At 37.2% G+C, this 17,176-nt stretch overlaps 1 protein-coding gene across 1 annotated transcript; it reads left to right on the top strand.

Moving 5' to 3' along the window:
* Positions 1–5,421: 5,421 nt before the first annotated feature.
* On the top strand, positions 5,422–6,204 carry LOC136212158 (SKP1-like protein 14). Its single transcript, XM_066002759.1, has one exon. The coding sequence runs from the start codon at positions 5,492–5,494 to the stop codon at positions 6,017–6,019; it is 528 nt and encodes a 175-aa protein (XP_065858831.1). The 5' UTR covers positions 5,422–5,491; the 3' UTR covers positions 6,020–6,204.
* The last annotated feature ends 10,972 nt before the right edge of the window (positions 6,205–17,176 follow it).

Here is a 17,176-nt window from a genome sequence, read left to right as displayed (position 1 = left end):
TCGTAGGAACGATACTCTACTTTCACTTTATTACTTGATATATGATTAAGTTGCACTTGCCTTCACATGCATGTATACGTAAAATACGCATCACTTACTTGTACTGAATTTCTCAAAAATTTCCTTTCTGATGGAACTAGTTATAACCCTTTGCATGGTCTTATAAGTCTCCTCCCAAGCAAGTACACCCCATGGAGACTTAATAAAAAGTTTTGGAAATTTAGTGAAGTCGATGATGTTATTATCCACTGAATGATATGAATGCATAGTGAAGAATATCTTATGTATAACATATAACATCGTCATAAAGACTGCATCACCGTCTTCTTCGTCGTACCAATTTGTGTTCTCGGAAGCTTCGCATATTTGCTTATGTGTTAAGCTCCGACTTCCTCTAAAGTATATATCTCTTAATCTGTTTGTCTTCTTTAACTTGCCCACCCTCAGCAAAATTGGTGTTGGATGACCAAATCTCAACCCGATGATAAGTCTGAACTCTCAGTTATTGAATTCGAGTTCAACTCCTTTGATTTTGAACCAAATTTCTTTATGTTTTGGTTTCTGTGGAGTAATATCTCTAATAATTTGCCATGTCATAAAGGAGTGGATAACGTGCACACCTCCATATCCGCCAAATGTCTGAAAGAAGAATTCCTAAACATCAACATTTGGTCTTTTCACAATTTGCTCTTTACCTTCTTCATCACGTCGATGTCGGCCCTCACTGTAATTGATGCATTTATATTCAAGCTGAATGAATACTTGAATTTGATGCCTTAACACTATCATCAAGAGCTATTCTCTTCCTCTTCTTGGAATCCTTCTTAGAATCATCAGTCATCACAAAAATAGAACTAAGTATAAGGGAAACAATTAAAGAAAACTACTTCGCAGTATCAAACAAATACTTCGCACTGTGAACTAAAGTCTATATATTATAGTTCGTAGTTGAGTGTAACTGCGAAACAGGAGTCAAACTGTGACTCCACAGTTTATTCAATATCTTCATAGTTTGTGCAACTACGAAAGCATAAATCACCTTCGCATTTTTGAATTTGTTTCCCATTGGACGCAATTGCTATGGTTTTGCTTCACATTTTGCGTCCAATGCGGAACAAATTCATGACTATGAAGGTGTCATTCTGGTGAAATCAGGTCATTTTTCAGTTTCAATGCGTAAATATACATCAGAAATAACATTCCAGCAAAAAATGATACCAAAAACGCAACAAACACCCTAAACCAAAATCGCAAAAAGAAAAAAGCTAAATGCAAACAAAACAAAACCCTAAACCCTAGAACAAAATCGCAACATTATATACAAAGAAATCGCAAATAAATCGTAAATAACTCTAAACCGACACACAAGACTCAAACATCCTAAACCCTAAACAAAAATCACACACAATTCATAAATAACATTAGGGACTTTCTTTCTTTCTCACTTTTGCCATTGAAATCACACAAAGAACTCACGGTGAGAAATTCCACCAAATGACTTTAATTATTTGAATCTCTTCAATTTCTGAAAATGTTGACGTTAATGACTCTAACTAATAGAATTAATTTTAAACGTTTTTTTACACTAAGTAGTTACAATTACAATTGCGATTTGAACATTAAGAATAAAATTAATTGTAAATGTTAGTTATATTTTAGGGAAAATTACATAGAAATTCATCTTTTAGAAACTATTTACAACTATACCAAGTTATAATTTTGAATTATATCAAATTAATAAAATTAGTACTTTTAATATATTTTAAGAATTAGAATTTATAAATTAGAAGTCTAGAATATATTTTTTAGGGTTTATGATTTATGAATTGGAGTCTAATTTTTTTAAATTGTAGTGTAAAATCACAATATATAAAGAATAATGGCATATTAAGAATTAAGTTTGGCAGTATGACTTAGTTATAATTTTGTAGTTAATTATGATATTCATATAATTGACCCTATATTTTAGCACATTGTCCCATAAAAACATCATGATTTTTCAAAGGCTTAAACCATTGTTTGCCCTTCGATCTATCCAAAATTTTATTAGTTGACCCCTAACCTATTTATTTGGTCACATTTGGTCCATGATCTATCCCAATTGGTACAATTTTACCCAATTTGAGACTTAACATAATTGTTATTCTATTGACACGTGATAATATTTTGATACTTAAATTTGATAAATTTTAGTTTAGGGATTTGTTTTTATTTTATGTGTCAAATAAACTTAAAGACATATGACATGTCAAATTCATGTATTAAAATATCACTATATATAAAGGGAGATAACAGTTTTGTCAAGTCTCCATCTAAATTAGATGAAATCTCACAAATTGAGATAGTTCAAAGGCCAAATGTGGATGAATAATAGGTCAAGAGCCAAACAGGGGCGGAGACAGCCCGGAGCTCGGGGGCCGAAGCCTCCCGATCTCCGGTACTACCCCTAAAAAATACTAGTCTGGTCCCGAGAAGCCCCCGTAACAGAGTTAAAACATTAGGACATGATCACATAACATGAAATTGAGTTTGCCTGGTTGGTTTAACTAGTTGTTAGAATGCTACTTACAGTCTTATGGTGCAGGTTTGAACCCTCAACTTGTCACATTTTTTAACCAATTATAAATTTTCCCTTAAATTCCTCTTTAAACTAAAATCTGTTTTTATTTTTTCTATTATTATTTTGATCTAATGATAAAAAAAGTTGTAAATTACTATACACAGCCTCAAATTCCCACCCCTAATCCCGTGAAAAGACCGAAATACCCTTTAGACAATTTTTAAAATTTTCAAATACCCTTTAATCTAATCCGGACTAATTTATCAATAAAAGCATGGATCGGTAAAGGAAAGGGACCTATGATACGTATTTCCGTTTGATTTTGATGTTTTTTTGAAGTTTTTTTCATCAGATTTTGCTGTTATTCAAAATAGGAATCGGGACATGGGGCATGTGGAGATCACGCCGTCACCTCTGGTGCGGCGTATGAATATCACGCCGCACCACAGGTGACGGCGTGATATTCATACGCCGTCACCTGTGGTGCGGCGTGATGTTCATACACCCTCACAATGGTGACGGCGTGATGCCCATACGCCCGTGTGGCGTATGGGCAATTTTTTTTAATTTAGTTGAATTTAATTAAATTTTTGTTATTTTTAATTTGTTTAATCTAGTTTAACTAAATTTTTATATTGTAAATTTAATTTGTTTAAGTTTAGTTGTTGTAAATTTTATTTTATTTAACTAAATTTTTATTTTGCTAATTTATTTTGTTAATTTTAGTTAATATTTATTCATTAAGTTATATTATTGTTACTGGTTTTAATTAAAATTGTATGTTATTTACAGGTTTTAATTAAAATTGTGTAGTTTGAACACATAACATGTATTTACGGGTTTAATTGAATAGCGGACTAATTTTTTTTGCCCTCCCGATACACGGACGTGTGGCTATCACGCCTCACCGTGTGGTCGGACGTGATGGCCACATGCCACACCGTGTGGTCGGGCGTGATAGCTACACGCCCGACCACAAGGTGAGGCGTGTGGCTATCACGCCCGACCACACGGTGAGGCGTGATAGCCATATGCCCGTGTGTCGGGAAGACAAAAAAGAGGCTTTTTCCACCCAAAACCATTGAAAGGGCATTTTCATCCTTTCACGGGGCTAGGGGTGGGAATTTGTAGCTAAGTATAACAACACCAAAAAATTTCCTCAATATTATCATCTATTTTATTTTTTTTATCATTATTATTAATTAATTTTATTTTTTTCCCTTTAAACACAATCTCCACTTGCACAACCTCCTAAATCGAAACAATAAATCATAGTATGGACATTTTACGTTTTTTTACTAGGTTCGAACTCTTAACTCCTCAAATTTTTAACCAATTATAAATTTTCCCTTAAATCCCTCTTTAAACCAAAATTTGTTTTTATTTTTTCTATTACTATTATTTTTGATCTAATGATAAAAAAAATTCCTCAATATTATCATCTATTTTATTTTTTTATCATTGTTATTAATTAATTTTATTTTTTTCCCCTTTAAACACAATCTCCACTTGCACAACTTCCTAAATCGAAACAATAAATCATAGTATGGACATTTTGGCGTTTTTTTACTAATTTGACAGTTTATAAACTAAATTGATATTTAAGTTCATTTTACAAAGTTGAACTTATAGAAAATTAAATATATCTACGCTTTTCACGTTAGAGACTTTTAATTCTTTAGTTAATACACTAAAATGAAACAGTTTTATCATGCTGGAGGTAAAGAAAATTTGCCCAGCCCTGGCGGGCTGGACTTTAGAAAATCACATCTCACAGCAGAGCAAAATAAGCCCCCCCATATATGAAATCCTGGCTCCACCACTGGAGCCAAATGTATTTTTTTTAATACAGTAAAACCTTCATAAATTAATACTCAATAAATTAATAAGCTCTTTAAAATAATAATCTCTTCTGGTCCCGATTTAGACCAGTTCAGTAAATTAATACTACATAAATTAACATCTCTATAAATTTTTTTTTTTTTGATGAAAATGTCTACATCTTCATGAGATACGAAAAGAACAAGTACAACAAGAAACGGAAAAGGTAAAAAACCTTACAAAATCCACAATGGGACGAAAACGACTACAAAGAGCAATAAAATCCATAAAAGGTAGAAAACATACAGAAAAACAATAACACATATACTTCATTGAAATCCTAATCCGTAGAAAAGCAACCGCAATCGAATCTTCATCATTTAGGTCATTCCGAACATTCGGATCTGAGTCCTTTCTTTTGTTGCAACCACGTAGATATATTGATCCACGTATAAAATAAATCGTTTCTGCTCTTGCTAAATCCGAAAAATGTATAAATAGCAGAATAATAGAGAGTAAATACAATTCAAACGGATAATAAGATCTAACAAAATATATAAACAAGGACTGAAAAAACTACAATAAAAAAAATAATATGGTAAATCTAACCCGACGAGAGGAGGGAGAAGCAACTTCCTTCCTTCTTCCTCCTTAAGATAGATCCACAGAAGAAAAGGCTTGAAGACTTCCACAAAATAGTAAGAAAAAACAGAGAAGAAAAGGAGGAGACAGTTTTTCTTTGAGAAAGAGAGAGCAGTTCTTTAGGCCGTTTATATCTCTATAAATTAATAAAATTTGATGGTTCAAAAATTATTAATTTAAACCATTATTAATTTACATAGGTTTTTCTCAATAACACCTTTAGCCTTTTCCAAACTGAAATAGAATTTTTATTTTGAACAGTTTTGATAAGGTTTTAATATGACATATATTCGAACCAAAAAAAAATATATATATATGACATATATTTTCTCAAAAAAAAAAATATATATATATGACATATATAAATAGCTACTAATCTCCCCCAATTCTTCAAAACCCTTTCAACTTCAATCTTCTTCAAAATTTCGAAAACCCTCTCGCTTCACAGCAAAATCTCTTCAATTGATAATGTCGTCATCGTCAACCGGAAACACTTCCAACGCCGCCGTCTCGGTTCCTCCGTCCAAGAAGATCACTCTCAAGACTGGCGATAACACCTACTTCCACGTGGAGGAATCAATCGCAATGGAAATGGCGACGGTGAGAACATTTCTTTCTGACGATGATGCCGAAGCCGGAACTGCTTTTCCGGTGCCGAATGTCTCTGCTAAATATATGTCTCTGATCATCCAGTACATCGAAGAGCAGCTGAAGTTCCGCGCAGATTCAGAACGGCAGGAGGAGAAGTTCAAATACGACGCGAAATTTGTGGAAGTTTTGGGCGACGAAGAACTGAAAGAGATTTTACTGGCGGTTCATTATCTGGAAATCAAAAGCTTCCTAGATATGCTGTATCAGGCGGTGGCTGACAGAATTAAGAACTGGAGTGTGGAGAGAGTAAGAGCTTTCTTCGGAATCGATAATGATGTCTCGCCGGAGGAGGAGGCCGAGAATCGCCGGGAGTATGCTTGGGTTCATGAGGATGTTGAAAACTGAATCGGCGTTCTTTTTAATTAATTGATTAATTTAATGTTCTGCTTTTAGTTATATGATCAGTTTTTTTTGTTTAAAAATTATAAATTGGAGTGACTAATTACAAATATAGTACTAATAAATTCCTGTATTTATCAACCGTCTTGATCACATGCACCTTAATAAGTATGTAGAATTTGCTTATTACCATAGAGTAATTAGTTTTCATTAATTTTTTTTTCTATGGAAATAAAGGATAAGGTGCATAAATACTCTAATGTAGACTTGTTCATGGGTTGGGCCGGGTTGGACTCGGGTCGGGTTGCACCAGACTTATGAATAAAAAGTCTTAGTCAGGCCCAACCCAACTCGTATTAAATATACTTCAGACTCAGGCCGAGCTGGGCTGAATTAGAGATCCTTAATCCCAGACCCAGCCTAAGCCCGACCATACTATTTTTTTATATTTATAAATTTTAATTTTATTTTCATTAAAAATAAATTACAAATATAAATAAAATAGTAATAGAGGGACTTATACAAATATTAGGGGGTGTTTGGTTGCTCATTTTCAGGCTCCTTTTGCCTTTTCACTTCAAAAGGGAGAGTTTTAGGTGTTTGGTTAGTGATCTGTTTACCTTTTACAATTGAAAAGAGAATCTCTGGTTTTTAGAAAAGCAGCTTTTTCCAACAGCAAACAGCAAACCGTAACAACAACAGCAAAAGCAAACCGTAACAGCAAACAATAAACGGTAACAGTAAACAGAAATAGCAAACATTAGGTAAAACAAACGGGCCCTTAAACTCATACTAACAGAGAACAGTAGGCTTATTGTTTTATTACACTATTAATAGAACTGAATCATATAAATTTTATAATTAAATATGAAATAAGTTTTATAACTCAATTAGGTGCATCAACTTTTTATTTTTGAGTTTTATTAAGAAAATATAGTATAAATTGTAATAATATAATATAAATAGATGTGAATAAATTGCGGGCCGAGCCGGGTTGAGGTGGGCTTCTATCATAAATCCCAAGCTCAACCCATTATGGGGTAGTTTCGGGCTTGGACCGCACCGGACTGAATAGAAATTTAGTCTGATCAAGCCCGTCCCATTATCTATGGGCCTGGACGGGCTGGGCGGGCCATCAGGTCCGTGAGCAGGTCTAAGGCCTAATGTTTATAGCCATTACCCTTACGCCCCGTTTGGTACGCCGTAATGAATGTTGTAATGGAATGCCCGTTACAATGGAGGCTCATTACCATGTTTAGATTACCATATTATTTTTGTTGTGATGGAATCACAAATACATCATTCAACTTTTCTTTACAAATTGATGTAATGACCATTACATAAAGAATAGACATAAATCTCCATTACGACTACTCTTGTATTTTTAATATTGATATTTATTATGTACAATTTTTATTAAATGATAAAACAAAAAAACTAGAAAAACATGAAAAATTAGACATGAATCTCCATTACGACTACCCTTGTATTTTTAATATCGATATTTATTATGTACAATTCTTATTAAATGATAAAACAAAAAACTAGAAAAAATACGAAAAATGGAAAAAAAAACATGAAAATTTTAAAAAAAACACGAATAACGAGAAAAAAATTGCAATTTATATTTATCATGTTTTTCTCATTTTTCACGTTTTTATGTTTTTTTGTTGATTTTAATTGTGTAAATAAAATTTTGTGATTACATTTAACTAAACATATAAGTATTGTAATGGTAATTACATTTCATAAATTTTTTTTTTAATTTATCAACCAAACATGGTAATGGAATTTCTATTACATTCCATTACATTACAAGTTTGATTACATTACATTGCATTACGTCATACCAAACGCACCCTTAATATTTAAAATGATGCAGTTTTTCCTCTAACGTTGGCAGCCAATAGTAATTTTACTCCTAATATTGTCAATTTGAGAAATAATTTATCAAATTGTCTTCTCGTTCATGAATCCTGTCATCTATCACTCGTTAGTAACAGATCATAAACATGTGATGAGATGTGAAATTAAAAAAAAAACTTAAAACATATACTATCTATTGTACGAGTTGGACAAAAAACTTAAAATATTTCGCCGAATTTATAAATATTAATCTTCAATTCTATTATTAAATATAATTCGGTCGCTAACCATTTAGTCGGGTTTTTAAAAACACTAAACATATATTAGTCCGCTAAATTTGATTAACCACTAATCAGTAACCTTTTCTTTCGTTTTCTAACCATTAGTAAATATAAATAAAAATAATATAAGAATTCTAATTTTTATCGTCAGTTGGACAACGGGGTAATACTAATAGTGAGTTGAAGAAATTAACGGCAAAGAGGGAGATGTGCGTCCATTGTATTTGTTGGTCCCTTATAACGTTACAAGTATAGTTCCAAGGGAGGGTTAGGAACTATTTAAACTTTTTGTAATTTAGGGCAGACTTCTTTTCTTAAGAGAAAAGGTTTTAACAGTGGCGCTGAGTAAACAGCAAGATACTGGCTTAGTCAACTGGTGACTAGGTCAGTTTCTTAGCTTGAGTCAGGAGATAGCACTTAGAGTCTATTCCTGAGCTCAGATGTTTGATGCGCACAACTCAGCTTGATCTCTTTACTTGGTCAGTTTTTGGTTATTTAAGCAAGCAATATATATAAGGAGTTTAAGGTAAGAAATGCGTTATTCAGCAGATTTATCCAGGTTCGGCTTCTAAGCCTACGTCCTATCCCCGGAACACGTTCCGAGCTTTCGAATCCTCTACTGAGCTCTTTAAAGGTAGAGCCTCAAACCTTTTACAATCTTAGCAACTGAGTATAACAATAGTACCTTCCTCTATACCTCTACTCAATCCTAATCTCTCGCTGAGTACTATAACCGAGTACTCAGCCTCTCCTTTCTAATCTCTAGAAATGATAAGTGTTTGTCCTAAACAATGATTGCTAAGACACCTTAGATGATTGAATAATCACTCTAGACTTTTACACAAAAGATATGAAATATAGTGTAAGATTGCTTTGCTTTTTGCTTGCAGAACTTGCGTAGAAATTTGGTCAGCGTAATGGCTTGATCAAGTTCTGTATGAATGAAGCTTCTGATGGCACTATTTATGGAGACGTCTGGACATCGGTCATTTCGAATTTCGAAATAACCGTTGGAGGGAAACGGCTTCCTGTCGTTGTCATCCTGACTTGCTTAGAGCTCTCGGCCAATCAGATTTGAGTATCTTCTGTCCTCGGTCAGCTCGGCAGAGTGTCTCTCCATTTATGGTAATGTCAACCAGACAGCATACTGTGTCGTCTGAACTTTACCCAAAGTGGAAACACTTTGTCTAAAAGTTTTCCTTAGCCAGCTGCTGTCTTGTACGCTTTATCGAATCAACTCAGCAGCTTCATTCCGAAGTTGTTCCCTGAAGGTCTTCTAGATCCTTCTTCCGCTGAGTTGCGTTTTGTCCATAACGACAACGTTTTGACATTCGCGGGCCGAGTTGTCTTGAATCATTTGACTTGGGCTTTGACTCTTATATTGGGCTTGGGCCTTTTAATTTTGTGTCTTATAAACAATTTAACTCAACATTGAACAAACACATTAGTAGAATAAATCAAAGCATTTTAAACTTAGTGTGTTTAGAATATGTTTTTAATTATACTTAAACAATTTTATCAAATCAAAATTATGTGGAAAGGTGTTTCAACAAACTCCCTCATTTTGATGTTGGCAAAACTATTCAGCGAAGAACTCAGTATTGAGCTCTCCCATGATAGTTGACCTAATATAACTTAGCAAACTCCCCCGTAAGGGTTGAGCTACTGACTTAGTTTTACTCTAAACAATTGAAGGTTTAATCGAGTAAGTCTAAGGTCAGTTTTCAGATATAGGTCAGCTCATGGAACATATTCTATTTTACTCAGTGTTTAAGCAGAAGGTTTTATCATTCAGAGGGCGCTGAGTAATTTGTTGTTCAATGAGTTTTATAAGACAATGTTTTATAAACATACAAGTCAATGTCAAACATGTTATCAGTATTGGGTACAATCAACAAGTTTTATAGGCATTAAACATAGTTGATGTAATTGAAGATACATAATAACTTAATACGCAGCATCGTATATAAAAATAATTCATAAGTCATGGTTTGAACAGAATATGCAAGTATTGATATTTAATATAGGTAGTCAGCGTTTACAAACAAAAGTTGAAGACAGGCATAGAGACTACATACTTAGCCTATAGGCATAGAGACTACATACCTAGCCTATACTGAGCTAGCCTATATCTATTTCTTTCTCTTCTGTTTGGACTGACTAGACTCATGCTGTGTTCTTGCTTGTTCTTCCTCCCCCGTTTTGTCAGCATCGGGAGGAGGAATCCTAAAGGCGTCGGTTAAGACGGCTCAGGTCAGTTCTGTGGACAGCGCTTTAAGTCTATCGGCGCTTTCATTGACACCATCAAAAATAGCCACTCCATTATCTGATACCTCGGAGGGTATATTAAGTTCAGCAGCGCTGATCATGCTGACTATGAAGGCTTGAGATTTGCCTATCCAGGTAAGGGCATCGGTCAGACCAGCAACGACTTGATGGAATGTTTTAAGTAAGGATGTGTCATAGTATTGACGCTGAATATTGCTGTGACGGATGTGGTTGAAGGTTTGTCTGGTGATAGACAGCATTTCATTTTGCTTCATAGCGTCAGTATCCATTTCTTGCTTGTTCAGATTCAGCAATCGAACGGCCTCACCAATTTGCTCCACTGAGCACTGAGAATAGGAGACCATTTGCTCGTTGGTTTTAATTTGCTCGGTGTGAAGTTGAGCAAAGAGCATTTTAACTTCATCAGAAGTAGCATAGCGTGTGTTCGCAGCTGACAAAGTCTGAACTTGTTCTTAAAGAAAGTTGAGATGTTGAACTGTTGTCAGCTGGATCTCAGCCAGCTTTGCGATGGAATCCTGCTTAGCTTGCTGTGCTTGAAAGGTAATGATGAGACTCAGCAAGTCCTTGAATCCCTTAACTTCGTTGAGAAGCTGAGTTACTAGGGAGAGCTGAGTAGTCTCAACAGTAGAGGACCCAGCAGCAGGAGGAGTAGTTTGTTGAAGGTCTTTGATTAATGTCTGCACTGAGTCGATGATTCGTTTACCAGACTCAGTGACATTTATGTAGCTTTGAGAGCCTTCATTAAGTTGTCCAGTGACATCAGTATGACCGGTGGGAAGAGTAGTCAAGGGAATGACGTGGTCAGTGACTGGAGGTGTAGTTTCAATCTGCACTTGAGTTGGTGGTAGAGTTGACTGATCGGCAGATGTGTTGGGTGGAGAGGAAGTAATCCGGATGCTGTCGGTGCCAACTGAGGCAGGAATGTTCTGAGTCAGCACAATGCTTGGATTGACAGCATCGACGGGAATTGATTCCACTTGACTCGTAGAATTTGCGGAAGCATTCAAGTCGGCATGTTCCTTTAGTGAAGAAACAGAGGCTTGCTTTTCTAGAGAGGTCGGTGGAGTAGAGGATGGTTGCTTTCTGAAAAATTTCAGCTTAAGCGCAGAAGGGTCCTTGGTTGGCTTCTGAATAACAAAGTCAGGAAGGGTTGGTTGTTGAACAGGAATGTCACTGACTGCCTTCTGACTTGCCTTAACCAATCTTCTTCTGCGAGGAGGAGTGTCAGCTTGAATAGACTCTCCTGAGTGAGATGGAGAAGTTTCTTCTTGATCAGCTTCTTGATCAGCATTAAGCTGGTCAGCTTGTTTTTGTACTTCTCCAGCAGCCAACTCAGTATTGGCTTGCTCAGCTTCAATCTCACTAGCTGTCTCCTCGGAGTCAGCTTCATCACTGTTTTCTTCTCCCTGTTCCTCATCTTCTTCATCCTCCCCATCCAATTCTTCCTCAACTTGTGCAATGAACTGATCGTCCAAATGCACCTCATCTTCTTGATGCTCAGCTACAGTTCCTAGACACTGTGTGTAGTGAGAATCACCAGGCACAACAATGTCAGTAGGGATAGCATTAATGGGAGTCAGCGTAGAAGACTTCTGCTTCTTTTGAGGTTGCTCATCATCATTTGTTCTTTCCTCAATTTCAGGCTCTTCTTGCCTGCTCCTTTTCTCAGCTGACTTAGGTCTTTCCTGACCTGGTTCAGCAGCTGACTTTGACTTCTTGGTCTGAGGCTCAGACTCCTTGGAAGAGGTCACAACAGCTTTCCTCTTGCGGGCAGCTGGAGCCCATTGTCCTTTGGCTTTGCTTTGGAGCTGTTTCCTCAACTTGTTGTTCAGCAGCAGCTTTTCCTTTCTTTAGTGGCTGATTGAACTTCAAAGCCCTCAGCGAAGCAGCTGTTATTTCAGATCCTCTAGCTTTAACTTCATCAGTTAGGTCTATTTGATGATCAATGAGGATCCTGGTGATGAGCGATCCCAGCCTGAGAGTTCCAATGCTTCTTATGAACCCAGCAATCAGGAATACTGGCATGTTTATCGGCTTGTATGTCAGCATATTCCATATGAAGCATTGGTCGAAGTTCGTTGCTGAGGTTGTGCAGTTGATCTTTGGATAAATGAAGAAGGTCAGTAGATAGTGAGCCATCTTTTGGTGCTGACCCATTCAGGTGCTCGAGACTTCTCCTGAGTGGCCAGCGGGCTTACAGAAGGTGGTATCGTACCCAGTACCTTCATGATCTCCAGATCGCCTCAGTTTTGTTCCCTCATTCTTTAACTTCAGCAGGTTAGCGAGATAAGTAGGGTTTATGAAAATTGTCTTTTCCTTTACCACAGTTACCAGGTAGTCCTGGTTATCATCAGCGACTCGGAGATTGTGGTAGAACTCCCTTACTAGGTCAGGATAGGTGTGATCCCTAATGGAGAACAGCTCGGTCCATCCATTTTGCGATATCCATTCGCAGAAGGGTTGTTCAGATGTCACGAAGGTCTCAGAAACCCATCGCGAGAAGTCTACTTTCCATTCCCTCACGTTTTCGAATACCTTTGTATAGGTTCTGATTTTGGTCGGTTTTCCTTTGGAGGAGGTAGCTTGCCCAGTTTTTCCTTTACTCGGCGTAGTGACCTTGGTAGTTTCAGGCACAGAAGTTTGCCTGGAGGGTTCATCGGAGCTGGTCTTAGGGTGACCGGCACCGGAGATGTTGACGGAAACTTTAGTCATAGTTTCAGAACAAGTTTGGGAAGCTTTGAGAGTTTTTAGAGAGAAAGCCTTGCTTTAGAATTCGATAGGTGTAAAGAAAATAAAGAATGGGGATTTACCCATTATTTATAGCGGTGAAGAGTGGATCTTATCGAATCCATGTGTCAGTTTTGCCTTGGGATTGTCAATCGACAAAGATCCTGGCTTTTATGACACATTCGGCGCATACGTCATCCTAGGTGGCTATACGTGTGCTTTTGCATTTAATGCAACGGATCTAACACTCAGCGTTTAGAATACTAAGCGTTTTGGATTCTGAGTGGTTAGTAGTATATGAAAGGATTATTTATCAGTTTAAGATTACTACTCGGTGTGCATATTGACTCAGTATTGATGTATATTTTGTGTTAAGTACTCAGCATAACAATCACTCAGCATGCATTTGCATAAATCACTCAGCATAGTAATTCACTCAGCATAAATTTACATTTTAGAACAGGAATTTACTGAAGAGGATTAAACATACCAATGGCTTCTCTCAGTATGCTGAACTGTTCATGAGCCAGTGGCTTTGTGAAGATATCCGCAAGCTGCTCATCCGTTGGGACGTAGGTCAGCTTTATCTCACCTTTGAGTACATGGTCTCTAATGAAGTGATGCTTTATGCTGACATGCTTCATTCTGCTGTGTTGAATTAGGTTCTTTGATAGATCAATTGCACTTTTGTTGTCGCATTTGACCTCAATTGTCTTTGTTTGAACACCATAGTCTTCAAGCTGTTGCTTAATCCAAGTGTAGTAACTCTAACGGTCGCTTAGTTGAGACAATGTTTTTGCTGTGAAAAGATTGTTTGGTTTGTTTTCCAGCTTGGCAAGCGTGGCATAATTGATCTTTTTCAAATTTAAGTTCAGGCAGTCACTCAACCAATTGCTTTCTTGCTAATTTGGCCAGGAGGTCCATGCTTACATGACCAAGTCTCCTGTGCCATAGCCAGGAATTTTCTTCCTTTGATACTAAGCATACAGTTTTTGGAAACTTTTTCTCTAAGTCTAGCATAAAGACATTATCTATGCGAGGGGCAGTTAAACTTAACTCATTTGATTTACCCTCGTATATTTTACATCCAGTATCATCAAATATAACTTTTCTCCCATTATCACATAGCTGAGCTACGCTGAGTAAGTTATATTTGAGTCCGCTGACTAGGGAGACTGACTCAATAGTAGGATTACCTCCGATGGTTCCTGACCCTACTATCTTACCCTTTTTGTTGTCTCCAAAACTTACGCTTCCTCCTCGTTTACGCTCAAATGTGATGAACTGAGTTTCATCACCAGTCATGTGCCTCGAGCATGCGCTGTCAATATACCACATCTTTGACTTCTCAGCACACCTCAGGCTTACCTACATTGTAACTAGTTACTTTTAGGTACCCAATTCTTTTTGGGTCCTTGCTTGTTAGGTTCAACATGTAAAGCATCATATTTTATTTTATGGCGGCATACTTTGACAGTATGGCCATTCTTTCCACAGAAGTCATAGCTGACCTTCTATTTAGGTTGTCTCACTGACTGGTCAGCACCCCAGTGCTGAGCATGCCAGCACACCTTTGTGGTGTGACCTTTCTTCCCACAGAAGTCACAATGGACATTCCGCTGGGGATTCCATCTCTGCTGAGTACCTTGATACTGAGTTCTCAAAGGAATGTTTCTTTTATTTAGAACCTTTAATTGGTTCTGGATAGTTGTGACGTCCTTTCTCAGTTTCTTTGAAGCTGATTGGACTTCAGAGACAGACTCATGTATGACCTTCATGTTGTCATGCAAGGTTGAGTTGTCCTGAAGAAGGTATCTGAGGTCACTCAGCTTAACCTCTTTAACTTCGTCACAGCGCCTGCTGAGTGCTCTAATTTTCTTATTACACTTTTTGACAAGTGTATAGAGATCACTCAGGGTATTACCCATTTCGTTTCTGAGCTGGGAAAGTGGATTTACCTCATTTGATTGCTCCTCATCGTCAGATGCAACGGAGGGGTCAGCATGCTCAGAGATGCACGGCTCAGCAAGTTCGTCAGCCATGAAGCATATCTTCACTGACTCAGTGGCCTCAGCTTCTGTTGATGAAGACTCATCACTGTCGCTCCATGTAGCCACCATTGCCTTTTTTCCGTTCTTCTTATCTTTCCTTAGCGTGGGGCAGCTTGACTTTATGTGGCCAGTTTGATGACATTCAAAGCATGTAATGGGCTTTGAGTTGTCTTTCTTGTATTTGATGTCGCTGGACTCAGCTTTATACTTATCAAACTTTCTGTAAGGCTTCTTAGAATATTTGTCATTTTTCTTGAACAGCCTTTTCATCTTCCTTGTGAACATAGCCATCTCTTCATCATCTGTTGAGCTCCCATCAGTGAAGTCAGCTTTCATGACAAGAGATTTTTGCTTCTTGTCTTCAGACTTTTCCTTCACCTCGAAGTTTTTCATTGATATCTCATGGGTCAGCAATGAGCCGATGAGTTCGTCATATTTGTAGGTGGTTAAGTCCTGAGCTTCCTCAACAGTGGTCTTCTTTGCTTGCCAGTCTTTAGGAAGACTCCTGAGTATCTTTTTGACTTGTTCTTCCTCAGTGAAGATCTTTCCAAGTCTCTTAAGCTCATTTATGATGTTGGTAAACCTTGCATTCATGTCATATATGCCCTCATCATTGTTCATCTCGAACAGCTCGTACAGTCTCATCTGCTGGTTCACCTTGGACTCCTTTACTTTATTGGTTCCTTCATAGGTGACCTCCAGCTTCTTCCAGATCTCTTGCGCCGACTCACAACCTAAAATTTTATTATATTCTGCAGCATCGAGCGCACAGTGAAGCATATTAATAGTCGAAGCGTGATTTTGAAGCTTCTTGAGATCATCCTCTGTCCATTTGGCCTCAGCTTTTACAACTGTTTGGCCAGCCACAACTTCGACAGGTACAAATGGGCCTTGCACTATAGATAGCCAGGCACTCATATTTGTAGCCTGAATTAAATTTTTCATCCTATTCTTCTAGAAGGTATAGTTAGACCCGAAGAATAGGGGAGGCCGAGTGATGGACAGCCCCTCAGGCAATATCTGAGTTGTTTGGTTTCCTGGGAGAAACCGAGTACTGTTTTCGCCCATAGTGGGGATCAGCTCAAGGTTGTTAAACCTTTTACAGTGAGCTTTTAGGCTCTGATACCACTTGTTGGTCCCTTATAACGTTACAAGTATAGTTCCAAGGGGGGGAGGTTAGGAACTATTTAAACTTTTTGTAATTTAGGGCAGACTTCTTTTCTTAAGAGAAAAGGTTTTAACAGCGGCGCTGAGTAAACAGCAAGATACTGGCTTAGTCAACTGGTGACTAGGTCAGTTTCTTAGCTTGAGTCAGGAGATAGCACTTAGAGTCTATTCCTGAGCTCAGATGTTTGATGCGCACAACTCAGCTTGATCTCTTTACTTGGTCAGTTTTTGGTTATTTAAGCAAGCAATATATATAAGGAGTTTAAGGTAAGAAATGCGTTACTCAGCAGATTTATCCAGGTTCGGCTTCTAAGCCTACGTCCTATCCCCGGAACACGTTCCGAGCTTTCGAATCCTCTACTGAGCTCTTTAAAGGTAGAGCCTCAAATCTTTTACAATCTTAGCAACTGAGTATAACAAGAGTACCTTCCTCTATACCTCTACTCAATCCTAATCTCTCGCTGAGTACTATAACCGAGTACTCAGCCTCTCCTTTCTAATCTCTAGAAATGATAAGTGTTTGTCCTAAACAATGATTGCTAAGACACCTTAGATGATTGAATAATCACTCTAGACTTTTACACAAAAGATATGAAATATAGTGTAAGATTGCTTTGCTTTTTGCTTGCAGAACTTGCGTAGAAATTTGGTCAGCGTAATGGCTTGATCAAGTTCTGTATGAATGAAGCTTCTGATGGCACTATTTATAGAGACGTCTGGACATCGGTCATTTCGAATTTCGAAATAACCGTTGGAAGGAAACGACTTCCTGTCGTTGTCAT

The sequence above is a fragment of the Euphorbia lathyris genome, chromosome 1, assembly GCF_963576675.1.
Source record: "Euphorbia lathyris chromosome 1, ddEupLath1.1, whole genome shotgun sequence".
In the NCBI taxonomy this organism is placed as follows: Eukaryota; Viridiplantae; Streptophyta; class Magnoliopsida; order Malpighiales; family Euphorbiaceae; genus Euphorbia; species Euphorbia lathyris.
Note: the sequence above shows the minus strand (reverse complement) of the source record. Positions and strands in the feature narration are given on the sequence as shown.

What these genes read in the sequence shown, in the direction of transcription:
- LOC136212158 (XM_066002759.1), top strand. Translation starts at nt 5,492, where the DNA reads ATGTCGTCATCGTCAACCGGAAACACTTCCAACGCCGCCGTCTCGGTT.